This window comes from Halichoerus grypus, chromosome 3 (assembly GCF_964656455.1).
Source record: "Halichoerus grypus chromosome 3, mHalGry1.hap1.1, whole genome shotgun sequence".
Classification (NCBI taxonomy): Eukaryota; Metazoa; Chordata; class Mammalia; order Carnivora; family Phocidae; genus Halichoerus; species Halichoerus grypus.
Window position 1 is genome coordinate 118,067,301 of NC_135714.1, and position 12,982 is coordinate 118,080,282.

Consider the following 12,982-nt stretch of genomic DNA (forward strand, 5'->3'; position numbering starts at 1 on the left):
ACACACACACCATGAAGCAGCTCTCTTGCAGTTAACTAATGTTTAATTATGTGCTACTTGGGAACAGGAATTGTGGCTCCTTCCACTTTAGATCTCTTTAACTTACCATTCGCCACTCAGTAGCTGTTTAAGGAATGAATAAATAAGTGAATGAGCACTGTATCTGTGCTACTGTGAAAAGAGTGATCATGTTCATTATAATGCCAAGCAATCAGCCAAAGCCATGCGACAAATACACAGCTGAAGAGGGATTCAAGTGCGGCTCTATCAGGCTCCCACCATCCTAACAGGCCAGCACTCTAAATACGTAGTATCCTCATTTGAGTGCTGAGAATGTCGTATTCAAAATACTATAACCTTAAACTTTCAGTCAAAAATAATTAAATTATTCAAAAGAATTTAATATTGCTGCTCAAAAAGAATTTACTATCTGTGATACTCAGGACACTGATTAAGAAGTATAATGGTTTCAAAAAGTGTGAGAGTTGGTCTTATGTACTTAAAATGCCTGCATTTCTGAGAGGGGAAACAGAACATAGACACCTGGAAATACTAAGTAAGACTACAAGATATCGTGTTGAATGTCAAATAAGGAGAGACTGCATTTTTTCAGAAGAATTGAGAGAGAAAAGAAATATAAACTAGGGTGAACAGGCAGTGAACTGTGGAAAAGACAGGATTTAGGTTAACCTGTGAAGAGTAATATTCAAATAAATCAAAAAAGATCAGAAGGTACATCCCAGGCAAATCCCAGATTTTAGAAAAGGACCAAAATACTTCTTTCTCATTATTTCATTATAACAAGTTTAAAATAATGCAGAATTGTTTAAAATGAGAACAGACTTACAGAAGTAAATACTACTCTAAGCTCTTTGTTAGAAAAATGTTAGGATAAAAGCTCACAGGAGCTCTCAGCTGCGTATGTCTGATAAGTTTATAGTAAGAGCAAGTTTCTCCAGTTATTTCTGTTAAACTCTGCAATCAGAATGTGCAAGTCACATTTTATGGTAGCAGTTAGCCTTAAGGAACTGTGATACTCTACACTTCTCATATGACATCACAGATTTCCCACAAAGGTAAAGGAAATTTGCTATTCAGAGTGACTTAGCACTATTTGGTTTGATTTTAAGCCAAGCCAATTAGAAAGGAGAACATATCTTAGAGCAATAAAATTTTTTTTTCCACAACTATAGTTCACTGATTTGCCTAACAAGAGGAAGTGAGTCACTCGAGCTTTGTTTTGTTTTGTTTTTTGTAAAGTAGTAAACTCAGTGACACATTAAGTTGTTAGGCACAGAAGTTTCCTGGTCACGACAACTGAGTAAAGTTAAATGACGATGTAATCTACAAGAAGAAAAACCCCAACTACTAGCATAACACTTAATTTTGTCTGGCCAGTCAAAAGGTATGATTTATCAAGGTAGATTTTCATGCTTTGTATCCTTTCAGGTCAACATATTTTCTAGAAATGTCAGAGAATAATTGAACAGTAAAGAAAATCAGTAACTTTAAAAGTCTGGCATGGACAGAGAAGTCCTACGAGTGACAAAACTGGGTTAAAAACATGAATTGACAGAGGTATTTCATACAGACTTCAAACCCTGAAATAGACTGTTTACAACATAGTCACGTGACATGCATAGTTCTAATCCATTAAAAATAATTAAGATGATTCAAAGAGGGTGTAATGAATGGATTTATTTTTCCTTAATATTTTTCTCATCTATGCTCTTACCGTACTATGAGCAGTTCTACCCAGACTCGTACAAAAGCTGGTAATGGGCCAAAGACTTCCAGAATATATGTATAATGACCACCAGATTTCTTTATACTTGTTCCCAATTCAGCATAGGACAAGGCTCCTGTGAAATGTACATAATAAAAAGGTACAGAGTTAAAATATTACCAAGTCATCCAATAGAAGAATTGATACAATAATGTTCATGTTACATGAGATGTTACTACATCATTTGGTCTGAATGAGGTCCTCATTTCAGGAGAAGAAACAGTCATCTGATTGTTAGAAGCCACCAAATTCTCCTTATAACTTCCTCATATTTGAGAGCTAGCTCATTATATTCAAACAATGTAATCTTACTTGAAATGGTAAAGACAAACTTCTAAAGTAGTATCATATTATTAAGAATTTTTAATCTCAAACCTGAGGAAAAGAGAAGATAGATGCCAATAATGCTAACCTATTTTTAAAGGAACTACACACCAAGACAAGGAATTATCTCAAATTGACCTCATAATATTAAGAATCCTTATAATAAATGATATTTCTGTTGCACATCAAAATTAACAAGGTTTATTTGTTCTTCAGAAAAGTATAGACTCTGGGCCTTGCAAGACCTCATTTAATTTGTAGGACATGGTCTGTCAACAAAATGAATTTTGACTCCAATATTCTATTTCTAGAAAAGGTTTTCTTGGATTTTTTTGAAGTGCACACTTCTGGGTAGTTGAAATAACATACTGTTTAAAAAGAGATGCTATAACTTATGTATATTAGGTAAAATTAATTTTAAACAGTTAGCAATTTCAACATTTAGCAATACAATTCACATGGACCTGAGCAAGTCATGTAACCTCCCCAAACCTACGTTTCTTCCTTTGTAAGATGGAGATCTCAGTTCTCACCTCATAAGAGAGTTGTGTGTACACATGTGATAATGGGCACCAAGGACAGTACCGGGCCTGATACAAGAGAACGCCTCATGAAATATACTTATTAATTTGAGCAATTAACTATCAGGAAAATGAAAAATACATCTTGATACTACGTGAAAAATGCTATTCATACTGCAAAGTACTCAAATGTAACACAATTTTTGGCAGAGCTACTTCAGAGACTAAAAGTGTGGGAAATTATTACTGATCAGAAAAGCCTCAGGCAGAACTGTCCAAGAGGAGTAAAATTTGGATATTCAGTGAAATCTTCGTATCATTTATCCTATTCCTGAACCTAGCTCTGTATCAGAATCACCTGGAAGTAAATTTCTTACTTAAATACACACAAAGAACAGACTCTAAGGCCATACCCCACACCTGTTCTCTACCAAGTGAGTCCAGATCTCAATAGAGGGATCCAAAGAAATCTATTATTTTAAAATTTGTACAGATGATTTTAAAGTAACTGGTAAGCAGATTGATATTTGGGGATCACTAATACAGCTTGCCTATTTGTAACTAATTGTAACTAGCTGCAATTCACTCTGTTGGAAACCAGTCGCCATGTTGGGAGTCTGTACATAAAAGCTTCCAATATAAAATGTTATTGGAAAGTCTCAAGTACCTCAGAATTTATTGCCAGAGAATCAATACCCAGACCTGTGTATGCTTTGCTGAAACTCCAGGATGGTTGCCCTAGGTTTAAATTGAGTTCGGGAGGAATGAGATTTTCATTTAAAAGTCTCAAGCGCCATAACCATTTTACCCAGATGAAAAAAGTTCAAAACAGGATGTAAAAATCCATGTATTGACCCTGGCTTTTAAAAAAAAAAAAATTGTAAACCAAATATACAGATTCTTTACCCTTCGTCCCAGAGTTCTAGAGTTTTAAGAAAAAGGATTTGTTTTCCTTACATTTTGCTTTGCTTCCTGTTAGGAAGGCACCCTGTCAAAAAGCTCCTAGGAACTTAAATGACAAATAAAATGTAAATACAGGTAAGTAGATTAATACAGGAGCATGCTCCCTGTGATTAGTAATCAAAGAATATAAACTCAAGTGTAACCTTAGCTAGTCCTTTTAATTTTTTTTCCCTCTGCGTCTGCTTGAGTTGATATACTTACACAGAACCATATTTTCATAGCACGATAGCATTTTAACTAGTTCAGTCCTCAGCCCAATCCATTTTACTATATCTGAATAACCTTTTATTGTGTACACACATCAAATCACACAGTGGGAGCTGCATGTATACAAGTACGAAAAGTCCAGGAAATTGGTTATGGTTTTGCCTACTAGACATTGATGTAGTCTCAATTTACCAAGTATTTGTAGAAGATTAAAGACTGAGGGTGCACAAAGTCATTTAAGAAGAGCAACAATTAGGTTTCTCTTTGTCTATAAATGTACATGCCAGAACCATACAGAATACCACAAACTCTTTTTAAAAACCCAAAAATAATTCTTCTATAGATCTTTCTATACTAAGGCTTTCTTTTAACAAGTTTTCCTTGAAATACCTTCTTCCTACTAATGGAAATTTGGGTTCTCTAGATGAATACCCAAAGGAATGCATTAAAACATCACAAGGCCTTAAGAATGAATGGATTGGTACGTGTAGGACCAAGAGTTAAGACTTAGTCCTAGAGTTAGGACAAAGCTTTGTGTTAGTAGAGCCTTTTAGAATTAAAACACACTAGTTGCCACAAAAGAGCAAATATATCTTAGACACTTACCGCATAGTGTAAGCAAAATTTAATTTTTTTGACCCTCCACCAGTTTTTGTCACCTTTATAACTAACTCAGGTAGCTTTCTAGTAATCTGCCCACCCCATGAAAGGCATTTATTACCTCTTTGCTATTAACATCAAATCAATAAAAGAGATGTAGATTTTGAAGCAAAATTGTATCATCACGCTTCTACTAGTAGTTCTGTTCAGACTGACTCAGTGGACAGGTGGACACGTTATCCATGTCCCTGAAGACCAAGTGAACTATAAATGAAGGAAACAGATCTGGCAAGCACGGCAAGCTAACACCCAATTCCAGTTTTCCTATTTATATTGCAAGAGTTTACAGGTGTTAGGGAGAGATGGAAGATTGAAAAAAAAACTGAAATATGCTCAGACCCTTGCAATATTCCCACTTATCACAGGAATCGAGTTATGTACCACCACACACGGTATCATGGCAAGGCCTTTTGAGAAAATATTAGGAACTGACAAGCACGCGAAGTTCAAAAGTTAAAAAGAAAAAGACTGCACCCCATCCCGCCTGGTTTGTTTTGGCAATAAAAACACCGTAACGCTTCTGCTGACTGCTCAGTTCTGTGCCTAAATAGGCCACGCCGGGTTTCACTTCACAGGTGTTTCATTCAGCGTGCTGGCTGCCAAGATGCCTCAAACAGACGTAACTAAGCAAACTGCCTGGTACAGAAAGTTCACATGTACTTTACTGGGTCATCAGTTAGCTTTTGCTCTCATGGCCACAGGGAAAGTCAGAAAACAGTCTGTCTTAGTCAGGAAAAGGGAGTACGGGCTGCAGGAAGCAACTTGGTGGAATTCAGGTTCCTGCCAAGAGTGAACACCGTGTTTGGGTAGTTCACACACTTAAACAAAAATCAGAAAATCTGGTGTAGCCTGTGCCATTCATTCACTCCTTAAAAATTACCCTTTGCTTTCCCAGACAGCAAACTGCCCAGCGCCGCAGACATACCCCCAGAGAAGAAGCTGCACTCACCAAATAGTGACAGGACCCCACAGACTGTCCAGATAACCAGAGACATGCCCACGCTGCCCGTGTTCTGGAGCACGCCCTTGGGAGAGATGAAGATTCCTGCTCCAATGATGGTGCCAATGATGATGGAGATGCCCCTCAGCAAAGTGATTTTCTTCTTCAGCACCACTTTCTCCTGCCCAGGTGGCTCCTTGCCACCCAGGGCAGGCAGCTTCCCATTAACATTCCCCTGCAGGTAACCTCCACTGGAGATGGTGGACACCACAGGCTTTCTGACCATTGTAGTGGCACACGGGAAAAATGAAACAGAGGAAAAAAAAAAAAATTAAAAACCCCAAACTTTCAACTTTGGTGTCTCTTGGTGTGACTGACCAAACCTCTTCCTCTTGGCTTTCAGACTGTCTCGCTCAGTGCTATTGTGTTCACAGGTAAGAACTCAAAGGTGTATTTTCTCCTCCACAGCTATCTAATTACCCCTCAGAAACACCTGTGTGTTCATGGTGCTCTCTCGTTCCTCCGCCTCCTCGGACTATCTCTGCCGCTGCAGCCGCTGTTACTGCCCTATGATTACAGACCAGCTCAGCTTCCTCAGGGGCTGGTATTTAAGCTCCTGCCTGTCACACCAACTTATTCCAGCTTAATGATGATGCAAATTCTCCAGGTTTGCATCAGCCACATGAGAAGGCTCCAGCATTACTCAGCTCTTAAAAAAAAAAAAAAAAAAATTAGCAGCATGTTGCTCAACTGACCTAAGCTTTTCAGAGAACAAAGCACACACTTAAAAGGGATCTTAACCAATCCAGAAGCAGTAAATTCGGAACAGACCTTCCCAGAGATTTAAAGCAACTCCTAGTGAGGGACAAAAGCTCTTCACGCGAAAAGAAAATGAAAAATGAAACAGGAAATGATCACTGCTTTGTAGGGAGTTTCTTTTTTAACTTACGCGTAAAACATTTCACATACAACTGCTTTGATAATAGAACACAACCCAAAGCTGCATTGTTTATGACAAAAAGTTTTTAGATTTCTTAGGTTTCCTGCTTAGTTTTATGTTGTTTTTTTTTTGGGTCTCTGAGTAATATAGGTAAATCTAGTATTTACAAAGCTAGGATGACTCTGTGTAGCCGCTGTCATGCACATAACAATTGTGAGACTTACTCAACATTAAAAGATAAAAATGATTTCTTGCTACCTGGAATAAACAGAAAATAGCTATTTTCTGATTCTCATCAGCTCTGGGTGATCTCCTAAACTAAGTAAAAGATACATATTCTTCATTTGCATGTTGTTTCATTGAATTGCCAAAAAAATTAATTTCAAAATTAAGCAATGATTACAATGACATAAAACTATGCATACAGCAAAAACTTGAAAAGGAATGCAAAGAATAACAGTTTTGGAAGGTGTGATATTATGTATGGCTTTTTTTCTAAAGTGTATGATCTACTGTTATATCATGATTATAAATTTAAAATGAATTGGAAATATAAGCTAATCTTAAAATGTTCACTTTAAACAGTAAGAAAAGCAAAACATTTTCAAACCCTACTAACTTTCTTAATCTAGTGTCCATAACACAAATACCAAAAGAAAAGGAATTCTAGATATTGCTTTTGGCTGTGTTTAGAGATGGTTTCGGAGTCAGTGAGAATTTAACGTTATGTGAAGCTACCTGAAGCTACACTTACAAACACCATTAAATACACTTCTAAATGTCTGAACAAGAATAACAAACAAAAAACTTGTGTGTGAGAGGCGGGGACGAGGTGAGTGGGAGGTTCAGGAGGGTGCAAGAAAGAAACCGCCACTAGGAAAGTAGCACAGAGAAGGTTAGAACCATTTCTGTTATTTTGGCACCTGAGAAAATTCTACCACCTCAATGCTCTTCCATCCAAATAATTGAGCCTTTAATCATTTCCTTTTTATATTATCCACCTAAATCCTATCTAATTTGCTTTGGGTATCTGAAGTCAGGGTTTTTAGACAGCCAAAATAAATATGTTTTCCCAGTTGTTAATGCCTTTCATAAAGTAAAAATGGGTGGTTTCCTTCATTCAATCTTGTTGACACTCCTAAAAAAAAAGGAAGCTAAAGGAAGATTTTTCTTCACTTCTCTTCTCCCTACCTGTCCTTCCCCTCACACAAGTGAGGGGAGAGTTCTCTGTTTCCCCAAAAGAAGAACTAATGAGTGCTGAAGAAATAGGAGTTAAAAGTAGAACACTAGGAATCCCAGGGAATAACTTTTCATCTTTACCTCACATGGAACCACACTTTGATTTTAAATTTTGTGCTAAATGACAGAACTAATAAATTGAGACTGTGACCCCACTCAGACAGGAAGTCAGATAAATTCTAAAAGAAGAAAAAATGTTCTTTTAATATCAAATAACATTTTCCTCCTTTGTAGTATTCTGAAGCAAACTTGAAGTTTGACTAATGACCAAAAGGACTGTATTATCATATAAGAGAGTCAGTCATATTCAAAAATTCTGCCAGGCTGTGCATAGTCACCAAGGCACAGCATACCTCTTCCAACCACCCACAGATTTGCAGAAAATTCAGGTTACAGAGAAAATGTTGAGTTACCTTCAATGTTAACAAACCCTTATAATCAACAGTCCTAAACTTGTAAACTAAGAATTTATAGTCTTCAAATATGTGTGTATCTATCATAAAAATGAGTTCTAAGCTAGTGCATTTATATTCCTCCTGCCTCAGGCCTCATTTTAAGCACTCCTGTCAAATTAGTGCTATTTACAAATATTTTTCTAGTGCTCTCTGTGCACAATGGATAACCCCAGCTCTCTAAAAGTATCTGACAGAAGAAACCAGATGTGGTATACTGTGATGGCTTCCCTTTTCTGGTAATAATTTCTGTCCCATGATTATAAATATATGGGCATGTAATGATCTGGCCAAAAATAATCTTCTTCCTGGCTGCCAGGTATAGGAATGTGACCTGAGCCAGGCCATTACTAAATAGAAAGAGATTTATCTTTTCTCAACTATTGGAAGTTGTAAAGATGTGACCCAGAACGACTGGTGGCCATGTGCTCTGCCATGTTGAGTAAATCCTCATGAAATAAAAGAGAATATGCAGAGATCAGAGACACTTTCAAATTGCCAGAATCATCAAGGCCTGATTTCGTTCCCAAGGAACCCAGATTGGCTCTAGATCCTGAAGATCGTCCTTCAATTCTAGAAGCGACATAGTTTCCTTGCTAGATATGCTACCTCACGCCACACACACAAAACAGCAACATGGGTGCTAGAGCTAAATGTAAATGTCATATCATTAAAGCTTCTCAAATGGGTTGATATATGATATATGATAGTCATTAGATACATGTAATTATTAGCATCTGAAGCGTCGCTAGGCCAACTGGGATGTGCTATACATGTAAAACAGCCACTAGAATTTGAAATCTTATTTTTAGAAAAAGAACAAAAAACTCTTGTTAATAATTACATTATTCATATTAATTTCACCTATTTCATTCCATTTTTTTAAGTGGCTACTTAAAATTAAAATTATATATGTGGTACATGGGGCACCTGGGTGGCTCAGTCCATTAAGCGTCCCAACTCTTGATTTCACCTCAGGTCACAATCTCAGGGTTGTGAAATCGAGCCCTGTGTTGGGCTTTGCACTAGGCATGGAGTCTGCTTAAGATTCTCTCTCCGTCTGCCCCTCGCACCCCCACATTCTTTCTCTCTCTTTCCCTCTCTCCCTAATATATAAATAAATAAACAAACAAATAAATAAAATTATATATGTGACACAAATTTCTGGCTCACATTATATCTCTAATAGTCAGTGCTGATCTAGAAGAAAACATAAAATATATTCTTCAACAGGTATAAGAAGGGATTTCTTAAAAGGGACATACAGTACTAATCACAAAAGAAAGATATATTGAAATATATTAAAATTAAGAATTTCAGTTCATCAAAAGACATGATTAAGAGACTGTAAAAGTGAACCATAAGAGGAAGTATTTGCAACTGACAAAGATCTCATATCCAGAATAAATAATAAATTCCTATAAATCAATAGGGATAAGAGAGGCAACCTAATAGAAAATCCACAAGAAATCTGAATAGACACTTGATAAAATGGCCAATGCATTTTTTAAAAAACTGCAAAACCATATTGGTCATTAGGAGAATTAAAACTAAAACCACGATGTGATATTAATTCCCACCATCATAGTGGCCCACATGAGAAAGATGACAACACCTGGAGTGGTAAGAGTGTGGCACAACTAGTAAAATCTACTAAACTTAAATGTACACGTACACTTTGACCAATAAATTCCATTCCTAGGAATATAAACCAAAAAATGCAGGACATCCATGTGCCAAAAGATACAGATGAAAATATTCAGAGTAGCTTTATTCACAATGGCCAATAATAAAAATAACACAAATGTCCATAAACAGTAGAATGGATAGATGTATTGTTGTATTTATTCAGTGAAATACAACAAGACAGTAAAAAAGGAACAATAGCTATGTACAACATTATGGATAACTCTCACATAATATTACAAGATATATGTAAAATAAAATACTATATGATTTAATTAACATATTTAAAAACAAGCAAATGACTCTATGGGGTAAGAACTCTGATGGTTGTCTTTGGAGATAACTGGATTCTAGTGATTGAGGGGGGACACAAAGGTAGTTCTAGGGTCATAATAATGTGCTTTTTAACAACCTGGATAGTAATTACATTAGTCTTTCAACTTTGTGATAATTCACTGGGCTGTACACTTGTATTTTTGTACTTTACTGTATCTATGTTAAAATTCAATTTTTAAAAAATAAGCATTTCAGTTGAAAATTTATGATAGCCTCTCAAAAACAGATCAAGCAGACAAATAAGCAAAACATGAGAAAATCTGAAGAATATGATTAACAAACTTAGTTCTCTATAGAGAACTTCCTATCCACCAAATAGAAAATACAGATTATTCTAAAGTATATATAAAGCTTTCACAAAAGAAGCCGTATCTATGATAAAAGGAAACCCCAATACATTCTGAAGAATTAACACCAACACTATACACTTTTATCACAATGCAACAAAATTAAAAATAACAATTGTAAAACTAAAAAAATAAACCTTGCATGTCTGGAAATTTAAAACTATATTATCAATGTATCTTTACATTAAAGAAGAAACATGAGAAAAATACACAAATTACTTAAAATTAAATAAGAAAGTATATGTTCAAATTTGTGAGACTCAGTAAAAAATTAATAAAGAAAAAATCCAAAGTTATAAGTTACATTAATCAAAAAATAAGAAACCCTCATGCAAAACTGTTGGCGGAAATGCAAATTTGTGCAGCCACTGTGGGAAACAGTATGAAGGTTCCTCAGAAAATTAAAATTACACTTAGCATATGATCCAGTAATTCCCCTACTGGGTATTCAGTCAAAGAATATGAAAACACTAATTCAAAAAGATATATGCACCTCTATGCTTACTGCAGCATTATTTACAATAGCCAAATTATGGAAGCAGCCCAAATGTCTATGGATAAATAAGAGGGGGCATATTAATATATATATTAATATATATACATATATATGGTGGTATATATATATAATGCGTATAATATATATAATGGAATATTATTCAGCCATAAAAAAGAATGAAATTATGCCACTTGCACAACATGGATGGATCTAGAGGGTATAATGCTAAGTGAAATAAGTCAGTCCAAGAAAGACAAATACCACATGATTTCACTCATATGCAGAATTTAAGAAACAAAACAAAGGAACAAAATAAAAAAGAGATAAACCAAAAAACAGACTCCTAACTATAGAGAACAAACTGATGATTACCAGAGGGGAAGTGGAAGGGCGGATAGGTAAAATAGGTGAGGAGATCAAGAGTACACTTCTCAGGATGAGCACTGGGTAATGTATAGAATTGTTGGATCACCATAGTGTATACCTGCAACTAATACAACACTGTTTGTTAACTATACTAGAATTTTTTTTTTTAATTTAAAAATTAAAAATGAGAAAAATTTAGGGCAAATAAGCCAAATATCCAACACAAAATTTGGGAGAAAAAGACTATATTCAAAGAAGACAAAAGATAATTCCAGGAGTCAGGAAAGTAAAAACAAAAAGACAATAGAAAATATTCCCACAAGCAAATTTTAATTATTTGTAAAAACTAATATAGATAAAAGTGTGACAAAAGTGAACAAGGAAAAATTAGGAAATTAATTATATCTGGAATGAAAAAGAGAAAATATCTTAGAGAGCTAGACAGTTTTTTTTTAAATAATAAAGGAATATAATAACTATATGGCAAATAATATGAAAACCTAGTGTAAATGGACATATTTCTGGAAAACAAATATTAGAATTTGAAGTGGCACTAGAAGAAATAGAAAAATTGAATAAATAGAAAAATTGAAAAATTGAATAACAATTTAAAGTGGTAATCAAGGATATGCTTGACTCAAAAAAAACAAAACAATGACAACAAATAAACAAAAATTTGGCCCCATTTGTTTTACATGTGAGACCTACTCAATTTTCACGAACTAAATAATTCATTTCTTAGAGGAGTTATTTAAGAGACTTAAGAATTCTTCCTGTAGGAAGAGGCTGGGACTTTACCTGAAATTGTATCTTTGTTTTCTTTATCCTCCCTGACCTGCTTTCTGTATACTCTTACCAGTATTCATTAAAGCATTCTTTAGTGGATCACTTGGATGTGATTCTTCATCTCACAGTATTTATCTGGAGAATCTGACTGAAGATGGTTGATATTGAAAGTAGTCTAGAATGCAAACTCTAAGAAAGAGATTTGTAGTTTACTCACTCACCTGTCAAACAGGAGTAAGGACCCCAACACTAGTGGCAAGTAGAATACTAATAGCCACTGTCAGGCTATTGTATTGCAATTACTAAGACTTTCCCCTGAGGTGAACTGGGATAAAACACAGTTGGAAAGGGATGCACCGCCTTGTGCAAGCTCTTTGGTATTTGGGAACACTAGAAACATTCCTCTTAATGTCAGGAATAAGAAAAAGGAATTCACTGTCACCATTATCATTTAATGTTATCTATTTGGTACTAGCCACTGCAATTAGATAAGAAAAAGTACTTAAGCATTAAAAAAATGAAGAAGTGAAGGCAAAAATTCTCACTATTTTATAATTACCTGGAAAAAACAAAACATTTAACAAGAACAATGAAAATTTCTTACCATAATCAAAGTATTTTAAGGTAACGAACAAAAATAAATGAATAGAAAAGCAGTAGATTTCATATACTGGATATATATATGTTTATATACAAAAACAATTAAATGAAATAATGAAAGTACTTATGTCATTTATAATAACAATAATAAATTTAACACTAAAATGAAATTAACAAGAATTGGCAAAGCCTATACTTAAAAAATCAGCTTGAGCAAATGAAAAGGTATGTTATGTTCTTGGATAGGAAGACTAATATAAAGCTGTCAATTTTTAAAATTAATTTGTAAATAGAACACAATCCAAATGAAAATGCCAAAAATTTGTTTAACTA

At 34.9% G+C, this 12,982-nt stretch overlaps 1 protein-coding gene across 2 annotated transcripts in view; it reads right to left on the bottom strand.

Annotated features, from left to right (window-relative positions):
- SLC7A11 (solute carrier family 7 member 11) overlaps window positions 1-6,167 on the bottom strand; it is an 83,076-nt gene extending 76,909 nt beyond the window's left edge. Inside the window, exons 1-3 of one of the 2 annotated variants that reach the window (XM_036112413.2) lie at window positions 5,895-6,166; window positions 5,411-5,679; window positions 1,736-1,862 (exon numbers count right to left, since the gene is read on the bottom strand). In XM_036112413.2, coding sequence (XP_035968306.1) covers window positions 1,736-1,862; window positions 5,411-5,456 — 173 coding nt within the window. In that variant the 5' untranslated portion in view covers window positions 5,457-5,679; window positions 5,895-6,166. Of the gene's footprint in view, window positions 1-1,735; window positions 1,863-5,410 lie in introns of both variants that reach the window. The other variant, XM_036112412.2, reaches the window with a different exon arrangement.
- Between the last annotated feature and the right edge of the window lie 6,815 nt (window positions 6,168-12,982).